Below are 23272 nucleotides of genomic sequence, written 5' to 3'. Positions count from 1 at the left end.
TTTCCATTATAATTACATGCACATGCATCAAGGGCAATTATGCAAATTAGACTGACATTAAGACAAGACAACCCGAGTATAAAATATGTTGATGGCTGCACTCCATAATATTGAAGTCCGAGTCTTTCACCCTTGAGGACCCTTAAAAATGAAGTCATACTTGTTTTTATGCTGCTTTTGTCTTTAAAAGTCCTGACTTTTTGGAATGGGAGCAACACAAAATATAAAGTATTTGCTAATGGCAGTCCATTCCAGTCTTGTGCAGGTCTACAATCTTGTTGATGGTCTTGTAGTCCCTTCCAGTCTGGTGCCGGTTTACAATCATGATGGTCTTGTTACCCATTCCAGTCTTGTGCAGGTCTACAATCTTGTTGATGGTCTTGTAGTCTTGTAGTCTTGTAGCAGGGGTCTCAAATATGCGGCCCGCGGGCCAAATGTGGCCCGCAGGACACTAGTTTGAGGCCCCCGCCTTGACATGAGTCCTAACCCACCACTGACCCAGAGCTACCCATTCTTGTACACGAACACAACCATTCACATCCCTTGTTGTCATACCACTGAGATGACTATATTTTCCTTTCGCAGCATGACTTGTTAATGCCCCCCCAACCCCCCCGGAGGCACTATTCACAGGTGCCTTTATATATTGGTTTGCATCAGAGATTCCCACCTCCACTTCCTCAGCACACTTACCTGACTTATTATGCTTTCCATCTTCATCCCACTCCCTGCTTACTTTCTATTTTGGTCTTACAGACACGTTTCCTTCTTGTCGCCGTATTTTTCCTCTCCTTCCTCCCCCTCCTCATGTCACATGCTTGAAAACATGCTGTAGGAAGGAAAAAAAAACCTCCAAAAGCACAAGGCAGTGGTGCTGCTCGAGTAGTTGCATTGAACCATAGCAACATAAGGCACAGTTGGACGCTGAGTCCAGTCCCTCATTCTAGTGGGTCTTTAGATTATTGCTCAAAAAGAGTATTTTTTATTTTTGGTTTCCAACACAGAAAGCACATCTCATTCAGGTGGGTAATAATGTACAAATAGGTGGTAATATTAGGTGGTAATAATGTACAAATAGGTGGTAATAGAGCTACAATGTACCACTGTTAGAAAAGCCACAATTTGTACATGTTTTTTTTTTTCTTTACCATTTTTTTTTCTTCTTCAAGCATTTAGATTTCGCACTTTGTTTGGCAGTCCTTGAATGCGCCATAGTCTCTGGTTCCATCTGTTCCATTGTCATTCATTTGTCGGGAAGAGCTTCTTGTTCTTCTTTCTCTTGTTCTTCAGCAAATCAATCTCCTCCATCCAACCCTGTTTTCCGCATCTGTCTACCCTCATGTCCTCCTTCACTACATCCATAAACCTCCTCTTTGGTCTTCCTCTACGCCTCCTACCTGGCAGCATCCTTCTACCGATATATTGACCATCTCTCCTCTGGACATGTCCCAACCATCTCAGTCTGGCCTAAAGGACTTTATCTCCAAGGCCTCTAACATGTAATGTCCCTCTGATGTACTCCTTCCTGATCCTATCCATCCTGGTCACTCCCAATGAGAACCTCAGCATCCGCATCACTGCTACCTTGCGTTACAAAAGAGCTGACCTCAAGATTAGAGATCTGTACAAGGCTGAAATGGACTATAACAGAATCGACAAGATGAAAGAGAGAAACAATCTTGTCCGTGGGGTCCTTTGACAGCTCTTTGGTCTTGCCCGTGGTAGGAGAGATGTTTGAATGGGAGAGAGTGTTTGTGTGACGGGTGTCTGTTATGCACATAATGAGTTGAGGCGGTTGACAGGAGATCAAATACTTATTTCACTCCATCTAACACAAATTATATACTTCATTTTAGTTATTTTTTTGTGTATTTTTAAATATATTCTGTCTCTCTGTTAAAGCAAATCCTTCATAAAATTGAAGTACTGTTCATACAAGTACTGTTCTGATTATTAGTTTAAAAAATAAAATAAATAACAAAATATAAATAAAACTTAAACTATATTAGGAAAGCAGGAAGTGAACAAATGTAACATTTAGTGATTGTAAAAGTACCAGATGGAGGGGTAGGATTTAATAAGCTTTGCTTCTTCCTACTCCTTTTGGACATGTGGAACTGGGAACTGATTATGGGATGCATGTTCAAATGAAATGAAACCATTACCATTACATTTGTAGAAGGGTAAATATATATGCATATGAGGCCTAGCTCAGTTTGACCTGCGAAACAGTTGTTGGTTGTTGTATTCTGACTTTGAACGTTGTATTACTTTGTCCTCTGTGAACTGGTTTGCATGTTGACATCACTCCTCTCGGTGTAGCATATGGAATTTTTATAAGACGTGCACTGAGTCATGCGGAACTGTGAGGGACGATTGCATTTTCTTCCTCGTGTCCTTTCTCCTCCTCCCCTGGACTCATCCAAGCCAGAAGGGGAAGTCTTCAAGGGGAGTGCCAGCGCTGCACGTGCAGCTTCATATTTAATTACTTAGAGTGTCATGGCGAGAAGGCATATAGGCGACACGGCTATTCCATTTGACAGTCGCCCCCGGGAGATTGAAGACTTGTGTGCTCTCTGTTATGTACGTATAACCTACTGTACTTAGTACTTGCGTACTGTACTGTACTGTACTGTACATGTGCTGCTGCTCCACATGACTGTGCTAGAATTCATCTTGTTATCTTTCATCGCCGATGTTGTTGCGCGTCGCACATTTCCTTGGCCGACCGTACTATCCCTGCTCCAACTGGCCTACTTCTTTGTTCTTTTGCTCTTATTCAGACACTTTTATATGTAACAGTGGGATGTCGTATTATTTGTTAAGCTTTGTTCCTCGGAGGATGTTATCAATGCATTCTATACCTAATGATCAACTTGATATTGACCTCATTCATTGCAGGATTGGCAGATTCTAATTCTAAAACTTTTTCACACATGTACAGGCAATAAATATGTTACGACATTTCATGGTTACGACATTTTCGTGTTGTGATGTTTTATGTTCCGACGTTATGTGTTGTCATGCCGTTTGGTGTTCTGACTTATTGTGGTGACGGTGTTTCGTGTTATGACGTTTTATGGTACCGACATTTCGTGGTTACCCCATTTTGTGTTTGTTTGTTGCTATGACCTTTTGTGTTAAGATGTTTCGTGTTATGACATTTTGTGTCCTCATGTTTTATGTTTTCGTGTTATGCATTTTGTGGCTAGGCTGGCTTGTGTTCCGACTTTTTGTGTTCCACTGTTTTGCGCTACGGCGTTTGGTGTTACAACGTTTCATGTTGTCATGATGTTTCATATTACCACATTTTGTGATTAAGACACACAAAGTGATTATTATTATTGACCAAAAATAAAGACAGAACTAATAACATGTTAATGGTGTAAGAATACATAGTCCCATGTTGCTACATACATACATACAATACATACACTCTTCCGATGGAAAATGAAAGTGAAAGGTAAAGTGACATGATAAAATGCTCATTAAGTGGAGAAACGCCAGTCAGCAAACCCTTGGAACGTTGTTATAATCATGAAGTATAAAGATGGTATATTTGAACATGTGGGAGGATCTGCTTCTGTGAAATGGAGAATAATAACTAAGCAGCGTAGTTCCGTCATTATTGAGACTCCTCCCGACAAACCCTTCTCTCCCTCGCTTGCAATGCCCCTTCCAAGACAACAATTATGACTGTTTCATTTCATTCTTGTATTTATTGTTTTTAAGACTTGTCTATGTCCTTCATGTGTTCTATGTTACGTGTGAGTGACTGAAGCCTAGGTCACAACCGTACGGGTTCCTACAGCCACTCTACATGCAAAGAAACACAAGTAATGCAACCACACGTGCACCCCACCTACCACCTAGTTCAGGGGTGGGCAAACTACGGCCCGGGGGCCACATCCGGCCCGCCAAGTGCTTGAATACGGCCCGCCTGTTCTTTCCAAAGTATTTCATTTAAACTCAGCATACAACCTGGCATCGTGGCTTGAGCCAACCTTTTGATGGTTGAAGTAGCTGGTTTATCAATTTCGTTATTTGATGTGGTCTGTTGTTTACAAAATGCTCCTAAGAAAAGGGACACAAGCACATAATAATAATAATAAATATAAAAAATATATATTTTCCAATAATATTAAATAAATAATAATTATATTAATAATACAATCAATAAAATAATATTAATTAATAATAATATTAAATTAAAAATAATGATTAATATTAATGATATTAATTAATAATAGTACTAAATAAAAATAATTATTAAATAACAATAATATCATTATTATTATTATTATTATACATTTAATTTCTAACACACTTTATATCAAATAAATAATTTCAAAGTGCACATATAGCAGATTGCATGACACTTTTACATGTAAAACGTGTGTGAAATATACGTGTAAAAATTACGTGTAAAATATTATAGTCTGCCCCCCCCTGTCAATGTTGTTAAATCAATGCGGCCCACAAGTCAAAAAGTTTGCCCACCCCTGACCGAGTTAGTGCGCCCAACACGCATTCCGATGTTTCCTACATCCTACATGCATTCAAGGTCACCACAGCTACGTTCTCCAAGAACAAAAACATAGTCATGGAAATTCCCCTTTGCCCTTTTAAAGTCATAATTCCTATTTCTTGTCTAATGATGTCAATAGTGAGCTCAGATGGAGCTGTTATTGTTGCTTTTTCGGCTTGTTTATTAGTATTTTTAGCATAAAGTCACATATTGCTAGAGAACCTCTAATGTTTTCTTTTTTATATCCCTTGGCCAAACATGGATAAACAATCTGCTAGAAAATGACACAACACTGGCGGCATCATTCTTCTACTTTTTCATGTAAAGCTTATCGCCGCTTGGGGCAAGCCAATGGAAAAGTGAGGCATCACTATTACTGCTCAGAGTCATAAAAGCCATAAAGTCAATTTAATGCATCAGGGGCCAAGTTGTTGTTAGCCTATTTCTGCTTAGCGGTCGGGATATAGAGCAGATTTCTAAACAGCTTGCAGCATCTGCATCGCTTGCAGTCACACTGTCATTGTCCACATCTCTTGTCTATGACAAAAATAGCTGGATGGGAGGTGGGGGTGGAGTAGTGAAGGACAAAGGCAGGTGCAAGTCAGAATCCGTGTCATTCATCGGGTGTCATCCGCTCAATGTACATTGGCTAATATAATGACGCCGGCGCCTTATAAAGTTGTTCGGTACGGTTCTCCTCCATGCTGTATTCTGGCCAATCATTGTGTCCCGTGTCCTTTGCTATACTTTGAGCAGGCAAGGGCAAAACCACGAGTCTACCACTATACCCTGGTATAACACTTTTATGTTTGCCGGTCCCTGGTTTACGGCTTTGATGCATCATGCACATTATCACATCATACAGTAAACCTGGGATATATCGGATTCAATTGTTCCCACTGGTTTTGTCCGATATAAGCGAAATCCGTATACCGGAAAATGTCCGTTTTACGCATATATCGGATTTATATCCGGTATATGCGTAAATGGGATTTTATCCGTTATAAAAAGGCACTTCCTTGACTATGTTTCCAATGTACCTGGACGCGCAGGCAACGCTGCAAACGCTGCAAATGACGTCGTATAGCGGCCTGTCACCATTCGGCGAATCGGAGCGCCACAATGCGGCCATCCGATATATGCCAGGGAAATTTCATGGAAATGCATTGGAACGGGACTGGAGATTTTGTCCGAAATAGGCGAAATCCATTATAAAAAATCCGATATATGCAATGAATTTTTATTGGAAATGCATTACAGAAAAATCGGTTCTTTTTTATCTGTCCGTTGTGAGCGAATTTCCGATATATCCGAGGTTTACTGTACAATAATAAAAATGCAATTAAAAAGAATGCATATTCATTAGTGTTGTGCTGCTATAAACCATCAAATTCTTTGTTTGAAAGAGATTGTGAACAGTTTGCCAGTCGTCATCTGCTCCTGGCAACATAAGGGCTTTCACAACGTGTACGTGCCTGATTTTATTGTTGTCCCAGTCCTGGTGCCGTCTGTCTGCTGTGTGAGGAAACTCAAGTTGCTGCTTCCAAACCTTGCTAGATCAGAACTTGGGAGACTGGTACGGTACTGTGAGACATAGATGCTAGATTCAAGACACTTGGAGTTTAGTAGGGGTGTAACGGTACGCAATAATCACAGCTCAGTATGTAGAGTGGATTCAAAGCCAGCGTGTTTGTGTATTCAAGACCAATTCCTTGTGGTTTTTCGACATTTGTTGGTGGTTTGGGAATATCAAGTGAATTCATTATATTATTTTGAAGCGGTTTGCAGTATAAAAATGTTGTGTCTCCACAGGGCAGCCAGAGCGTTTGGCGAATACGTGTCCAATACCAATCCGGAGAACCGCAACAGATCAGGTAGGTGATGCACATGTCATGCACACATTTAGACGACTGATGTTACATCTTATGGACACTATCTCATCTGCGTGTAGATCAACTATTGTCTGACTCCTTCCGTACCCAAGACTGTGACTCTCCAGGCCCTCTCAGTTGCTTGCATAACAACAATCTGCCGCCACAGAGTCGCTCTTTGCCCGCAACCAAGTCCAGCAAGACTGAGCACCCCGATCGCAGTGATCAGATCCAATCCCAGCCTCAGGCAAAACCACTCCAAACTCAGGCGCCTTTAGGCCCATCAAAGCGTAGACTCTCTGCTGCACGCAGCCTCTCCACAGAGAACCCACCCGGCGCTCCAGACCCAGAGGGGCGTGGGGCGGGTAAGCCAGCCAGGGTGTACACCATCACAAAAGAGGTCAGAATGACTCTGGGCCCCGGAAGCGATGAAAGCCTGGAACTGGACATCCTGAAGAGCAGCAAGGATGATGCATTATCCCAAACCCAAAACCATAAGCCGTCTTTCGCCAACCAGCAAATATTGTCATCGGTTCGTGGTAGCCATCACCGCGGCAACCACCACCACTCCCACAAGCATCGTGAAGGTCCTTTGTCGTCCTCTCAGTCACTGCAGAATTCTGACATCTCCATTAATACCCGAGACTTGGGGATGATGAGCAAAGGGGGTTCAGACAGTGGCGCCTGCATTCATGCTCCATGTCAAAGCCAGCGCTCCCTCGACCTGGATACCTCGCCATGGACCGGAGGGAAGCACCTCAAGAAACTGGAGAGGATGTACAGTGAAGACGGAGCATCCACTGGTGAAAAGGGTAAATAGACGTTGTTTTTATACTCTGTATCCTATTCCATCTTTAGTGCTCTTCACGTGTTCTACCATATAATTCCCCCATTTGGGGGTCCCTAAACCCCCAAAAAGGTAATTTTTATTCCCTGTATCCCAACATATGACAAAACTGTAAAGTACACACAAAGGTAGTAAGGATACAGAAAATTCACACTTGAGACTTTAGAATACGTTTTCATGCCTTTCAACTCAAAATGATCCTTTTTAAATGACTGCCTCATTTTTGCTGTACTTAGTACTTAGTTTGTAAAAATAATCATACATAAATAATAATTGATAATACGTAAATAATGACAAATTATAAAACAAGTAAGCGTAGAAAACCATATTTCTGTAATGGAGTTCAGGGCACACACAACAGAATGAAGTTTTTATTGAAGGTTTTGCATGGAACCAGTTGCTTTTATTATTATTATTATTTACAGTCACTCTTATTTCGAATGTTCATCTTGAATCAGAGGACAGCGTCTGTGTCAAGCTAGCAGGAGGCATCGGAAGGGGAGGAGTAGACATTTTTAGTGTGTATCAATTATTTGCAGGTGGTCTTGGAGCTTAACCACCATGTAAAGCAAGGCTTTACTGTACTCTGTGCAATTAACAATTAATAAATGCAATGTGAAAGCATAAACATGTCAGATGTTAATATCAACCTCGGAAAAGCTAAGTCATGTCAGAATAGTATCGCCACTGAAGCTAAACTGCATTCCGGTGTGACTGTCGCACGCGCTGATGTCTTGTTCTCCTGATTGCAGATGATCACCCTAACAGCTGGTTCCCCAAAGAGAACATGTTCAGCTTTCAGACCGCCACCACCACCATGCAGGCGTGAGTACAGCACACTCTCACAGCCAAAAAGAACACTTCTTGACAGACGACACATGTGGTCAAACACGCTTAGCATGCATGTTGTTGGGATGTAGAACCAGAGATTGTATTATGACATTAAACCGTCAATGTTGGAATGTCTACTTGCAGTATATTCCTTGCTATAAGTTGCTCTGGAGAATGGAGTAAGTCCACGGGTCATGAAGAGGAAAGGTCACATGCAGTAATCCCTCATTTATTGCACTTAATTGCTTCAGGAATTACGATTCTGGAAATACGATTCTGAATAAACGGAATATTGTTGTCGTTAGAGTATAGAAAACCTGTTTTTGACTTTATCAATAGAGGTTTTAAGCTTATTGGACCCCTATAGACTGGAATGAACACCCCTATAGTCACTTTTACACTATTCTTTGTGTGCATCGCATTGCACAGGCTATGGGATCACTACAGTGACAAAAGATGTCTGCCTGTAGAATAGTGAGCTAATTAGCCTCTTATTTACTTATTAGAAACTTAAGTGTTTCAAATGGAGCGAGAGAAGAAAAAAAAAATTACCACTTCCACACATAATGAGAGGAGAACCTTTTTTTTCCACTCAGTCTCAGTCATGGCAATGACCAGTGACCAGAATATTACATATAATTTGTCTTTCAATATTTTTGGACCCAGTCTTAGCAATCCACAGCAATCATTTATTCTTTATTTTCTAAAAAATAAAAAAACAATAATAGTGAGGGAGCTATATTTGAAGTGCAACAACTGTGATTGGCATTTAGCCAGAAGCCAACAAGGAGTCAACTAAAGCCGCATAATCTGAAATAAGTCAATTTGTTTAACTTATATGGATACGATAGAAACTGACCAGCCAACCTATGAACTATCATGTCCAGAAAATATGGTTCATCATGGGAATGAATGCCGTGTCATTTTCTCCAATGATTCTATTTCTGGCGTGGAATGATTTTACAAGTTTCATGATGAATGATTTTTTAAAAGCAAGAGTTCAATTCACAACTTCAGATTGAATTCACAAAGGGTGAAAACGCTACACCACTAACACTCCCACTAATACGTGCTTAAGTGTCCATTAGCACGTTTCACCTCCATATGACACTTTGTATACGTCAACAAACCTCTGGCATAATTCCATGCGGATTTTGGACCGCTCTTCTTGGCAAAATTGCTCTTTTAAATTGCTCTCCTGGCACGGTCCGGGCTTTTAAGCATACAGTAATCACTCGCCATTCTGCACTTCTAATTTCGCAACTTCATTCTATCACGGTTTTCTAAATATGTGTTTATTTAAAAAACATGCTTTTTTTGTGGTTAAATATGACCTAATAGTACACAAAAAAATGCGGATTTAAACAAATTTCGACAAGGTTAATCATTTTCAAGCATAAAAATGGCAAAAGTGTTTTCTAACTTTTTTTGTCTTCTTCCATTTCTCTCCGTGGCGGCGTTCCAAATCACGACTGTAGAATATCGTGAGTAATTCTTTCAGCCACCCACATTCTTCATAGTTGGCTTCTCTTTGTGTTTCCTTTTCATCTTCAACCTTTTTTTTTTTTCCTCATGTGCTTCACCGTGTCCTCATCCACCCTAATGTCTACTGTACTGTGTATTTCAAGGTACTACTACTCGCTCGTTTTGGAATACCAAGGCAGGAAACATACATAAAAAACAATATATGTTATAATATATGTAACAGTACGCTATAATCCAGTGTACTCCACAGTACTGCAATGCCTGTAAAGGAGTGTCATGTAATTTAAAAATATGTGCCTACATTTTCCGGTTAGCGTGCGTCTTGACGTGTTATTATATACTTCATAGCATCTTGCTAATCACTGGAAACAGGAAGCGCAAGTCAGCATAAAACAGGGGTCTCAAACTCAATTTACTTGGGGGCCACTGGAGCTAGGGTCAGGGTGAGACTGGGCCGCATCAGGTTTTCAAAAAAAAAAAAAAACCCAAAAAACGCATTTATTAAAAACAAAAAAATTTAAAAAACTTTGCTTTGGTTCCAATTTTCTACAATAAAAGCTCTGATAAAACATTCCACTCTTCTCAAATATCTTAATTTTTATTTTTCTACACAAAATAAGATGAAAATAAACAAATCAAGAATAAAGAAAAACAATCAGTAGTAAATAAATATAATAATAATAATAAAAGGGCAAATAATAAAAAGTTAAGAAAGCACATATAGTTGGTGGGTAGACAAATGATTTTTTTCATATTAAAATGAACAAAGCATTATTAGAGCCCTGTAGACATGACAAAACACGACTATAGTCACATTTATACTCTTTTTATTTACAACATATTGCGCAACTGCAGGGTCTTGAGACACATGCTAACTCGCAAACTAGAGAGCTAGCCACCTAAACGGTAGCCTTCGAGTTATTTCCTTTCAACTTAAATAGCCAAAAACTTACCACTTCCACACGGATAGTGAGGATAACTATTAACAGTTATTTAACCTTTAACATGAACATGAATCAAACGTAATAATTTTTTCTGGGTACATGATACCATACAGCATCCATATCAAACTAACATTAAACTTTCATATCAAGGCGGGGGCCTCAAACTAGTGTCCTGCGGGCCACATTTGGCCCGCGGGCCGCGTGTTTGAGACCCCTGGCATAAAACAAACGGAGATGCATATAAATCGTGAATGCGACATTTGAACGTGAACATTTACGGCTAGTTTTCTATTCACCGTTGACAAGGACACAGTGTGGCAGCGCCATTCACACGGACACCATGGTTGTGTTTTGCCAGGAGTTATTTCTTGACTTGTGTAGTGTTTCTCACCTCAAGTCTCTGCTTTTCTTTTGATCAAGCCTGCCAAATAACCCAAAATTGAGCAAAAGAGAGTTGCATTTTGATAAAGAAGGTGAGAAAGGCTATTTTATTCAAGAAATAAGTGTTGATCTTACTACCACATTGTGTCTTTGGCAACAATCAGGTCTCAAATACTGATAAATTCATTGATTCTATATTTACTCCTTTCATTTATATGCATTTAGGATTGTTTTACTCTGACTTCCTGTTTCAATGTATTAGCAAGATGCTAACCAGGACGCGTTGTAATGCAAATACATTAAGAATACATTTGCACTGATGTAGTGAATGAATAAACATGACAAAACGTGCACCATTCTGTAAGCTAACCGGAAAATGGACATTTTGCCATCTGAAAAAACACGCTAACCAAGGTTACTATTTGTATTTGTATATGTAGTATCTAGACGTGTACATTTGCCATAAACACTTCCTGTCCTTCACTTTTTAAGGCGCACAGTGTGGAAAATTGGTGTGCCAAACTGAAAGTGTTGCACTGAAAAATCCGATTTGGAAAAAGTAGCGTCACACCCCTCGTCATTAGGGTTGGAGTTTTAGTACACCAATACACAGGACAGGATGGACATAACTAATGTAGTGACTGATAACTAATCCAATGGACGTTATGGTGCTTTGCCCACTGCCAACGGGAGTGAACAAAGGGGTATATTTCCCCTGAATATTGGGAATACGATGACAAATGATGCCTATTAATTGTCCGAGGGCAGACAGAATGACATAATTGCTTCCATGAGTATCAGTGGCCTGTCAGTCAAAAGCATACTGCTGGGCATATGTTTGACATAGAATGACACATGATTGTCACGGCGCTGACATTCTGTCAGGACCATTACTGTCCCCCTTAGGGAAGAGTGACAGCATTCACCGTTAACTGGAGCCATTTTGTGTCAAAGACTCCTGATGATGATGTACAAAAAGCAGCAGCTCCTGTCGTTCACCTTGAATATGATTGTTGGTAAGGCACTGTAAATATTCTCATTATGCGATCTCGCATTGTGTTCCTAGTGTGTGCGTGTGAAAACGTGCTATCCTAATCCCAGAATAACACCAAAAACTCACTAACCGACCCACCTTGACCTCTTTGTCTTCCTGCCCAACATGAATAACTCTAATTCTTCATTCTCCACCCAAAGCCTCCCGTCTGCTCAGTCTCTTGATCACTTAGGCAGTTCAAATTCTCTTTGAAAATCAATGCTTTTTAAAGGTCATTCACCCCGATTAACCCCGATTAACCCAGCTGGGGATCAGAAGTTGATGGACAGTTGGGAAAAAAGTATTTGAATCCCTGCTGATTTAGTAAGTTCACTCCCTTACAAAGAAATGAACACACTTGGAAGTACCAACTGGTTGTTATGTTAGTACTTATTATGTGGATAAAAGACCACATCGAGCAAAACCAAAGAACTGATCTTTGGTTGAAAACCGAATCATACGGAAACTGAGGTTTGACTGTACAAAATAATGTATAACTTCTACTTAATGTTATCGTCTGTTTAAATAAAGCTACTATACAAATTCAGGTCCGTTCATGTCTGCGTTAGGGGGTGAACATACCAAATCAGCAGGGGATCAAACACTTCTTTCCCACCGTCGGTGGGCTTCCGCTGAGAAAGAAATTGAAGCTCCCACAAAAGCACTTAACACTGTGACGTTCCGGCAGGGCTTTCCGAGGCATTGCGGAGAAAAAGAGGCGGAAAAGAGAGCAGGAGGCAGCCACCGTGATGGAGAGGTACCATGTCCTGGCTTTCCTGTCCTGTCCTGTGTAATGCTAAAACATTCCTTTTACACACAAAAAAATACCCTTCTGGCATATCAAATATTGATTTCCCTTTTGAGTACTTTTACAATCTTGCCTTTTTGTGTAATACCTCTTCACAGCAAGTTGAAAGAGAGTTGGGACCCTTTATATTTCTGTACTGTGTACTTTTCGTCTACCTCCTATCCTGGTGTGAGTAAAGATATACAACATTATTTTAAACACGTAAGAAAATGAAAAAGTATAGCTTATTCTATCCTAGCCTTTCTCCATATCTGATAGTTTGTGTACTTCCTGTGTTTAACATTTTCCTATACTGAAATAACATTTTATGCGATGAACGAGTTGCAGACTCAGCCTTGATGAGTAGAAGTATGTTTCCTTTTTTAGAAATTTAATATTTTTGTAGTTAAAGCATAGAAAAGCTGTTTCTAATATAGTTTTTAACATTAATTAAAGAAAAAACACCCCTTATACTGTACATGTTGTGGCGCTCAGGGGCGCTGAGAGGGTGATGGACAGGAAGTGACGCCAGGAAGTGGGTTCAGAGTTGAGTTTTAGCTCGTTGTGGATTACGGCCGCAACAGTAGCCCGTGTTGTTATTGTGCTAAACCTGCAAAACCTGCTGTTTTACTTCATTAAGATATTTTTATGCGTGAAAATGTTTTATTTAGGAAAAATATACACTTAAATGTGCTGGCATATATTTTTAGTAATACAGTAAACCTGGGATATATCGGATTCAATTGTTCCCACTGGTTTTGTCCGATATAAGCGAAATCCGTTATATGCGTATACCGGAAAATGTCCGTTTTACGCATATATGGGATTTATATCCGGTATATGCGTAAATGGGATTTTATCCGTTATAAAAAGGCACTTCCTTGACTATGTTTCCAATGTACCTGGACGCGCAGGCAACGCTGCAAACGCTGCAAATGACGTCGTATAGCGGCCTGTCACCATTCGGCGAATCGGAGCGCCACGATGCGGCCATCCGATATATGCCAGGGAAATTTCATGGAAATGCATTGGAACGGGACTGGAGATTTTGTACGAAATAGGCGAAATCCGTTATAAAAAATCCGATATATGCAATGAATTTTTATTGGAAATGCATTACAGAAAAATCGGTTCTTTTTTATCTGTCCGTTGTGAGCGAATTTCCGATATATCCGAGTCCGATATATCCGAGGTTTACTGTAGAATGAAAACCAAAATTCAAAGTGTGAAGTGGAGAGGGACTACTCTAAACTTAGTTTATAGTTTTTTGTTGTAAGAATCTTTTCTGCACTTCACATTTTCACAAGTATTTTTGGTTTTAGTATATTTAGTTTTAGTTGAATTTCGCTAGTTTTTCTCCCTTTTGGACGTACTAACTTTTCCCAAAATGCCTTTTTGAGTGATTTGCTCATGAGAACAGTGCAGTTAAGCCACATTTTGCCTCTGACTTTACATGATGAGCACAATGAACCAAACCGTGACCTTGACATCGAGATACCAGATGCCAATGATGTACAGTCAGAGATAAAAAGATAAAAATGTAAAAAAAACCTAAATTTAACTGGATTCTAAGTGTATTATCTGTATAACTGTAATCATTTTAAACAATTTACTGTGTAAAAATGGCTGAATTTGCACATTTCCCGATCAAATACAGATCAGAAACCTAAGCTGAGTGCCGTCAGTCAGCACACTGAGTTGGAATTTGGCCCCTTCCAGTTTCAGTTTGTCAATATGTCACCAATAATAGTGTTGCCGAAAACATTTCTGTGACACCAATATACACTTTGTGCAGCCTCTGTTCCGTCTTTAAGTCAGTGTGACTTTGTTGTGGCTAATCCCACAATAAAAGGTCATACACAAAGTGCTTGCAGTACTCGTACAAAGCTAACGCAGTGTGTGGAAGTCCCCGTGGGGGAATCGAACGCGTGTATCATGTTTGTGAGTCTTGTATGTGAGGCTGCGTTTGGCTGGGTTGTGTGCGTCTCGTCTCGCTCAGCTTCACAAATGATGCTTGAATGGTTTGTTCCTCGTTTGCAAAGGTCACGGTACGCTTTGCATCACTGACACACACGGTGAACTTGACTCCGCATGGGGTGCGTGGGTGTGAAGTGATTTTAAAAGCTGTTGTCACTCAGCGAGAAGTGTTTGCTGACTGATAGAGCCCCCCCCCCCCTCCATCTCTGAGTCATCCTTCTATTTTAGGCGATGCCTTCACAGCACCGACACGGAACGCCTTCAAATCTGCATTGACGAGCAGCGCAATGTTTGCCTGAGGAATCGAACAGTGTTCAATTTAAGACGGCAATTTATGACATTGATTACCCCAACACCCCCCAGGAGTTTGTGAAAGTACTTTAGTAAGGTGACTCTCTGTTTTGGTGGTGATGATAGTTACATAATTCCAGTAAACGTTCATATTCAACTCCAGATACTTCTTCTAGCTCCACTGGGGTCATACCAAGGTGTTCCTCTACACCGTGTCCTTGGTCTACACCAGGGGTCGGCAACCTTTACTATGAAAAGAGCCATTTCACCCACTTGCCCACTAAAGAAAAATAGCCTGGAGCCGCAAAACGTTGTATGTTTAAAACAACATTGGAGGGAAAAAAAAAGACGAGTTGGAGTACTCTTGCTAGTACTGGAGATAAACTTTTGTTTTTAAATGAGCTCTAATTTATTTTTTAGAATCGTCAAATAACTCATTAATAATAATTAATAACTCAAATAACTCAAAGTATTACTCATTTCCCTTCATGTTAACCTGTCAGAGAGAACTGGATAGCATCCTGTCTGCTCATTCAGTCACCAGTCAGAACTCAGTCAGGATGCATTCATGGTCTCACACAAAGTTGGATTTTTGTAAACTCATAACAAAGACGTGCATTTTCACCACACGGGTGCTAAAAAATATTCAAGCATTGCAAAGGGAGCCGCAACAAAGAGGCTGGAGAGCCACATGCGGCTCTGGAGCCGCGGGTTGCTGACCCCTGGTCTACACGTAGTTTCTTTAGTTCTTCTTCACTTTGATGGCCCCCCTGCCCTCGACTGACACCCCCACCAACCAACCCTTCTTTGGGTTGGGTCCCCTTCTCACCTTGAAGCCCCTCACCCAACCCTAGCTCCAGGGTGAGGTACCATTCTCCTGTTTCTGGAAAGGTACAGTCTTGATACAGTATTTGGTCTAGTCTACAATAGTCTTCTGGATCACCCGACCAGGGGCATCTATTGTAGACCCCTGACAAGACTGCTTTAGGTCCTAGATCACATCCAGTTTTACAACCGACTTGCCCAACGTGGTGAAAAAGCCGTCCCTAGTGTTTGTGGTGGTCCACACGGGCGGCACTGAGTCATCCCTTCCAGGCAAGCTGTGATGAATAATAAAATGGAAACCACTCAAGGACCCCATGGTCCATTTCACGTCATTCCAGGTAGGGTTTGTTTGTTTTTTTGCTTGGGGTAAACCACAAAAGTTGGTCCATCAATCCATCCATTTTCTTCCGCTTACCTGGGTCCAGGTTGTAGGGGGGGGCAGCAGTCAGAGCAGCGAAGCCCAAACTTCCACCAAAAGATCACAGAGACGTTCCCTGTAGCTTGTCCTCTGTCTACCTTCTGGTTAGACACCTCATCTGAGCTCCTCTTTGGTGTGTCCAGCTTCTTACGGTCTCATGACCAAAGGTGAGGGTAGGGATGTACATAGACGGACCGGTAAATGGACTCAGCTCTTTGTTTACCACGTTGACCCGGCATAGAGACCGCCCTGATCCGCCTGTCGATCCCACGCTCCAGCCTTCCCGAACTTGTGAACAGGATCTCAAGATACTTGATTGACATGGTTCTCTGCTTGAGAACCATGTCCATCAATGGTTGTACATATTCTGTTGTGTTTGGTGTCTGCCGGAGAACCAAGTCCTATCCCACTTCAGATTCCCAATACAGTCTTGGACAGTTGACTGGTTTTCCAAGTTGACTTTCCGTAGGTACATGGATGTCTTAATGCGCGTTGCCTTATGGCGTAGATGTGTTTTTGTGACGTTACATTGGTTTGATCTCCACTCAACATGTGCCTCATCCTTCACAGTTCCAACAGCATCACCTGGTATCACCATACATGTCACACCATCCTTCTCCTTGGCTCTGCTGCTTCCTTCTGACACGCCTGCTTCTCTTCTTCCCAAATTTGATAGAAATTTCCGCAAACACCTCCGGATGGTGGGCAGCCGAAGGATCAAGGTCCAGAGTAAGTGGATTTTCACTTGAGACAGTAGAAGTAGCTTGCCCTGAAACAAGGACAAGTTCAAACCGCAGCGCCTACTGTATATTCATGAGTATAATCCTATAATAATACATCGGAGATACACGGAATGTCAGCACTTATCTAGTCAGGAGCGTTGCAGCTCCACCACACGCTGTGATGACCTCACGATGTTGGACGTATCTTGGCAGCAGTGCAGCACTCCATTCTAATGGCATCTAATCAGGGAATCAAACTAAGCATATAGAATGTGTTCAGGTGTCCTGCTGCAGTGGGAAATTGTACGCGTGAGTGACTGGCTTTTTTTTTCAAATCAGCAGCCTTTGTCGACCGCCGAGCCAAGAGTTTCAGCCGCTCGTGGAGTGACCCCACCCCCGTCAACCCGGATTCGCTGCATGACTCCAGAGACAGTGAGTCAGCACCCTGTCCATCACTTGAACACATGACAGGTCTTTCTGCACCGCACGCAAACAAACACGCTCAAACCATACAGTCATTGCATACGTCCTTTGTTGCAGCGTTCATATTTCCACGCGATGCAGAATGGGCTTCACTTAAACATGAGCCAGTTGATGTTTGCTAAATCCAAGGATGAAGGGTCTTCAACCAGTCATGATGTGCTATATATATATCACTATATTATCACATACTACAGTATTAATTTGTCCTGTACCCTAGAAAGCGCCCATGAATGATACGGGAAAAGGCCCAAATGATACTGTGTCAAATCCCAGGGCAGTGATACTGATAAAATCTACATCAGGGGTGCTCACACTTTTTCAGCATGCGAGCTACTTTTAAAATGACCGAGTCAAAATGATCTACCCGCTACAAAAATGCAAAACATCTATTTATTTTCAAATGTATTGAGGATTATTTGTACGTACAATGTATGTTGATGTACCTTACATAACCAAATGAGCCAATATTGCAAAACACACATAATTAACTATTAACATTTTTTGTAATTACCTGAGTTTACTTTGATGACTTGCACTGAATTGAACCAGCCAGGGATGCATAGTCCGGACAGTAGCTGCTGATAGCCAGCCTCAAGCACACTTCCAAATGTTTATCAGTCATGGATAATATCCGTATCATAATATCCGTATAATATTCCATATCCGTATGGAAGTGATATGTTTTTTGCCTTTTTACTTGGTCCAGTTTTTGCCTTTTTACTTGGTCCAGCTCCTTCACTCATTTTAGTGACCATAAACTTTAGCGAGGGCTTGAAATCTGACGCAATTCGCCGACTAGCTTAGCACTTTGCATCGTTGTTTACGCATGAGCGGTGACCTAAAGGTCAAAATTCAGTTGTCATCTGACTGGTTGTCCTGTATGTCAATCAAGTAACGGGGATGGATGATAGGCTGACATCGTAAGTTCTGCTGCACTTAGAGACGTTGTTTGATTTGATTGGTCGCCCGAAGGGCAACATTCAGTTGTCATCTGAATGGCTGCCCTGTATGTCAATCAAGTGACGGCATTGATGCTGGGATGATATTTTTTTAATGTCACGCCGCGATCGACCAGCGATCGACCAGTACCACCTTCGCGATCGACCGGTACATCGCGATCGACTTAATGAGCACCCCTGATCTAGAGTTTAACCATGTCCAGTATCAGCCCCCGTAGCTGTCCACTCAGAGCGCGCTGCTCTGGTATCGTGACCGTGAAACAACCAATCAGAGAACAGCGCATGAGCGTGAACACACGGCGTTTGTTTTGCTGTCGTCGGTGCTCTGTCAACATGTCAGCGGTTGACACTCCCGGCGAAAGACAAATAGGGAAAATAGCAAACAGAATATTAGAAATGGAACGTTTTATCACCATTAATGAGGAGGACACTCTTGAAATGATCGAAAAAAAAAAACGAAAAATGCAAATAGAAGTCGGAAAACTAAGGGCGACCTCAAGCTTTTTTCTGAATGGCTCATCAACTGAACGCACAAGAACGAACGAAGACTGGTAGAAAGTATTCGCCCGCCTGAGTTAGACAAATACATGTCTATGTTTATTTTATCAATCAGAAAAGAAAATGGGGATGAATACGAGCCTGATTCTCTCAAATCAAAATTCAACTCTCTGGCACGTTACATGATGGAAAAAACGAAAGGTAAACTTCCTGTGTTTACACTGTTTAGATATAATACATGTAATAAACTGACACTTTTCAGGAAACAAAATGGTCTTTTGATTAAATAGTACATGATAATAAGCTCATGATTAAATAGTATGTGATAATAAGCTCATGATTAAATAGTATGTGATAATAAGATCATGATTAAATAGTACGTGATAATAAGATCATGATTAAATAGTACGTGATAATAAGATCATGATTAAATAGTATGTGATAATAAGATCATAATTAAATAGTACGTGATAATAAGCTCATGATTAAATAGTACGTGATAATAAGATCATGATTAAATAGTATGTGATAATAAGATCATAATTAAATAGTACGTGATAATAAGCTCATGATTAAATAGTACGTGATAATAAGATCATGATTAAATAGTACGTGATAATAAGATCATGATTAAATAGTATGTGATAATAAGATCATAATTAAATAGTACGTGATAATAAGCTCATGATTAAATAGTATGTGATAATAAGATCATGATTAAATAGTACATGATTATAAGCTCATGATTAAATAGTATGTGATAATAAGATCATCACATGCTTTGTCTGGTATCAGGCCAGGTATCATGCCCCCAAGTGTCAGTATCAGCCCGAGACCGAAGATCAATTATTAACCTATATTATTATTAACCTATAATTGACACTTACTATGGTACCCATTATGGCATTTGATGCTCATATCACTGAGTACTTCGCTACGGGACAAAAATAAAATAATTTTTTTTTTTTTTACCTTAAACCATATTAAGAAAGCAGGAAGTGAACAAATGTAACAGTTGGTGATTGTAAAAGTACCAGATGGAGGGGTAGGATTTAATAAGTTTTGCTTCTTCCTACTCCTTTTGGACATGTGGAACTGGGAACTGATTATGGGATGCACTCAATTGGAATCTGATGCATGTTCAAATGAAATTAAACCATTACCATTACCAGAACCAGAACCAGTAACAACCATAATGGATGCTTCCTTTTTCCTCTATGCTAGTTGTACATTTTCATTAGAGAATGTTATTTACAGTAAGTCCATCCTTCCTCTCCTTGGATAAATGAATGACAGGTGCAGCACCCAGGAACGAAGCACCCACTCTTTCATCCTGTTTGTGTTCTCCTTTCATCTCATCCTTTGTTCCTGTGTGTGTGTGAGCCAGGTGGTGATCTCCAGACCTCCTCAGGGACCCTCAATGAAGGGCTGGATGAGGATGCAGACTGGGCTGATGAAAGACAGATGGAGAGGATAGCCTGTGAAGGCGAGGACTTCATCCCGCCTAAAATCATCGTAAGCCTTGTGAAGATCAACGTGGCGGACATGAGCGTCCAAAGTGGTATTGATCTTTATCTCCGTATGCTGCTATTGCTTTCCACAGCTCATCTCCTCCAAGGTTCCTAAGGCTGAATATGTTCCCAACATTATTCGTAGGGATGACCCTTCCATCATTCCTATTCTTTATGTGAGTATAGGAAACCTGTTTACAACCTGCTAAATATGACTTTTAACATTATTAGAGCTCTCTAGACATGAAATAACACCCCTATAGTCATCTTTACATTACTATCACCCAATATGGTAGACATAGTAAGAGAAAATAAGACATAAATAAGACTTTTTGCTGTAAATGTGTTCTTGAGCATATATGGAATAGAGTGGTAGTCCAGTCAGTAAAGAGGACTAGTCCTGGTACGGAGCTCTACGGTCCCGTGTAACTCACCCGGAGTCACTAAGAGAAAGAGTGGTAAAAAGTAACAAATAAAGCGAGGAGAACTCACGAGGAATGGGGACTAACCTGGCGCCCTCCTGGTGCGGATGCGGCGCTTCAGTGCTTAGTCATTAACCAGGCCAAGGACAGGATGTGCCCCATTGAAAACAGGAGGTGATCAAATGAAGGGTAAAAGTGGGTTTTGCTCAACTTTGTTAGAGTGTAGTTGGCGCTTGATGAATGCAAACTAATTCAAGTGAATATTTATGTTGCAATAATATGAAATATGATAATAATAATATGATTTTCTACGTGTCTGTTTCCAGGACCATGAACATGCCACTTTTGATGACATCCTTGGTGAGTTTTTTTATTTTTATAACATTTGCTCCAAAGTCAAAGAAGCCTTGAAAAAAACTGTGGGAAGACGAGGTTGCCAGATAGATGACTCATTGTTTGACCTGCTGCTGTCAATAGACAGACAATTTATGTGTCTCATCTCTCTCTCTCTCCCTCCCTCTCTCGCCCGCCCGCTCCCCCAACACCACCCCCCCCGTAGAGGAGATTGAGAAGAAGCTGACTGCCTACAGAAAAGGCTGTAAGATTTGGAACATGCTCATTTTCTGCCAGGTGAGTCACGGGAATACACAAGTTGCTTTTATTAACCATGCAGGCTGGATTGGGATTTTCTATTATGCTCATTCTTCCACCCGTTGTATTGAGTGGCGGTCTGTTTTAATGTATTCCACCCATTGTGGGAGAAAACCCACGCATGCAAACTCCACACAGAGATGGCCGAGGGTGGAATCGAACTCGGGTCTCCTAGCTGTGTGGCCTGCGTGCTAACCACTCGGCCTATTGGCTTATTAATCTGAATCTTTCTTATTTTTTTTATCTGCTAATTAAAGGAAGTACTTTAACGCGGTGTTGGGTGAGCAGGCAAATAAACGTAAGACGAGCACCACAATTAGGAACACACAAAATGGCAGGTTTGGGGGCTTTTTTACTGACATCATTACACCTTGGTTGGAGAGCGGCAAATGGCGGGCTGAAATATACAATATAATTATGCACTAGCGACGCAGGCCGGCTCCTCCCCCCACTAAATATTTTCCAGTCTTGAAGACACGACCCCCCCGTTTCATCTTTTTAGACCAGGGGTCTCAAACATGCGGCCCGCGGGCCAAACGTGGCCCGCAGGACACTAGTTTGAGGCCCCCGCCTTGATATGAAAGTTAATGATTAATGTTCATGTTAAAGGTTAAATAACTATAACTATTAATAACTATTAACAGTTGTTAATAGTTATCCTCCCTATCCGTGTGGAAGTGGTAAGTTTTTGGCTATTTAAGTTTAAAGGAAATAACTAACTAATTTATTACTGATTGATTTTCTTTATTCTTGATTTGTTTATTTATTTTTCATCTTATTTTGTGTAGAAAAATAAAAATTAAGATATTTGAGAACAGTGGAATGTTTGATCAGAGCTTTTATTGTAGAAAATTGGAACCAAAGCGACGTTTTTTAATTTTTTTGTTTTTAATAAATGCGTTTTTTTTTGTTTTTGAAAACCTGATGCGGCCCAGTCTCACCCAGACCCGAGCTCCAGTGGCCCCTAAGTAAATTGAGTTTGAGACCCCTGCTTTAGACTGTAATCACAATTTGACCTCTACTCAACCTTCAACAGGGAGGACCAGGCCATCTCTATTTGTTGAAGAACAAAGTTGCCACCTTCGCCAAAGTGGAGAAGGAGGAAGACATGATCCAGTAGGTTCTTTTGCATTTCTGGTCATTTTTGGATAAAAAGTGCATTCATCACATAACCAATCATTTTCTGCTTTACAAGAGAAGTACATAAATGTATGGTACATTTTGCTCATCCTTCTTCTTGTCTTCTCCGTGCAGTTTCTGGCGGCGGCTCGGCAGGCTGATGAGCAAGCTGAACCCCGAGCCCAACCTCATCCACATCATGGGCTGCTACGTGCTGGGGAGTGCAAATGGAGAAAAGGTACCGACAGCCACTTAACATAAACAACAGCATGGAGTGAAAGACCAATCAAGCACCACCACTAACGGACTGCAGTCCTGTGGGAAATACTGGTCTTGTTATTGGTACCAGGGATGGTGGCAAAGGACTGACTGAGGGATGTGGGAACAAAGCATTGTTCTATCCATCCTCCAGGTGGCCTAGGCTGGAAAAATAGGCTTTAGTCCAGGGGTCTCAAACTCAATTTACTTGGGGGCCACTGGTGAGACTGGGCCGCATCAGGTTTTCCCGAAAAAAAACGCATTTATTAAAAACAAAAAAAATTTAAAAACTTTGCTTTTGTTCCAATTTTCTGCAAGAAAAGCTCTGATAAAACATTCCACTGTTCTCAAATATCTTACTTTTTTATTTTTCTACACAAAATAAGATGAAAAATAAATAAATCAAGAATAAAGAAAATCAATCAATCAGT

General features: G+C 40.8%; 1 protein-coding gene across 6 annotated transcripts in view; it reads left to right on the top strand.

The window, feature by feature from the left end:
• The window catches only part of LOC131127822 (NMDA receptor synaptonuclear signaling and neuronal migration factor-like), a 50796-nt gene that overhangs the window by 18957 nt on the left and 8567 nt on the right, over nucleotides 1–23272 (top strand). For 3 of the 6 annotated variants that reach the window (XM_058070084.1, XM_058070083.1, XM_058070085.1), the window contains 12 exons: nucleotides 6341–6402; nucleotides 6480–7211; nucleotides 7999–8071; nucleotides 12609–12677; nucleotides 16895–16947; nucleotides 17280–17372; nucleotides 20268–20395; nucleotides 20484–20567; nucleotides 21140–21173; nucleotides 21373–21443; nucleotides 22501–22580; nucleotides 22719–22821. In XM_058070084.1, the coding sequence (XP_057926067.1) occupies nucleotides 6341–6402; nucleotides 6480–7211; nucleotides 7999–8071; nucleotides 12609–12677; nucleotides 16895–16947; nucleotides 17280–17372; nucleotides 20268–20395; nucleotides 20484–20567; nucleotides 21140–21173; nucleotides 21373–21443; nucleotides 22501–22580; nucleotides 22719–22821 (1582 nt within the window). The remainder of the gene's footprint in view (nucleotides 1–6340; nucleotides 6403–6479; nucleotides 7212–7998; nucleotides 8072–12608; nucleotides 12678–16894; nucleotides 16948–17279; nucleotides 17373–20267; nucleotides 20396–20483; nucleotides 20568–21139; nucleotides 21174–21372; nucleotides 21444–22500; nucleotides 22581–22718; nucleotides 22822–23272) is intronic. The other 3 variants (XM_058070086.1, XM_058070088.1, XM_058070087.1) reach the window with 3 other exon arrangements.

This window comes from Doryrhamphus excisus, chromosome 4 (assembly GCF_030265055.1).
Source record: "Doryrhamphus excisus isolate RoL2022-K1 chromosome 4, RoL_Dexc_1.0, whole genome shotgun sequence".
Classification (NCBI taxonomy): domain Eukaryota; kingdom Metazoa; phylum Chordata; class Actinopteri; order Syngnathiformes; family Syngnathidae; genus Doryrhamphus; species Doryrhamphus excisus.
This window is presented reverse-complemented; position numbering and strand designations above follow the sequence as displayed.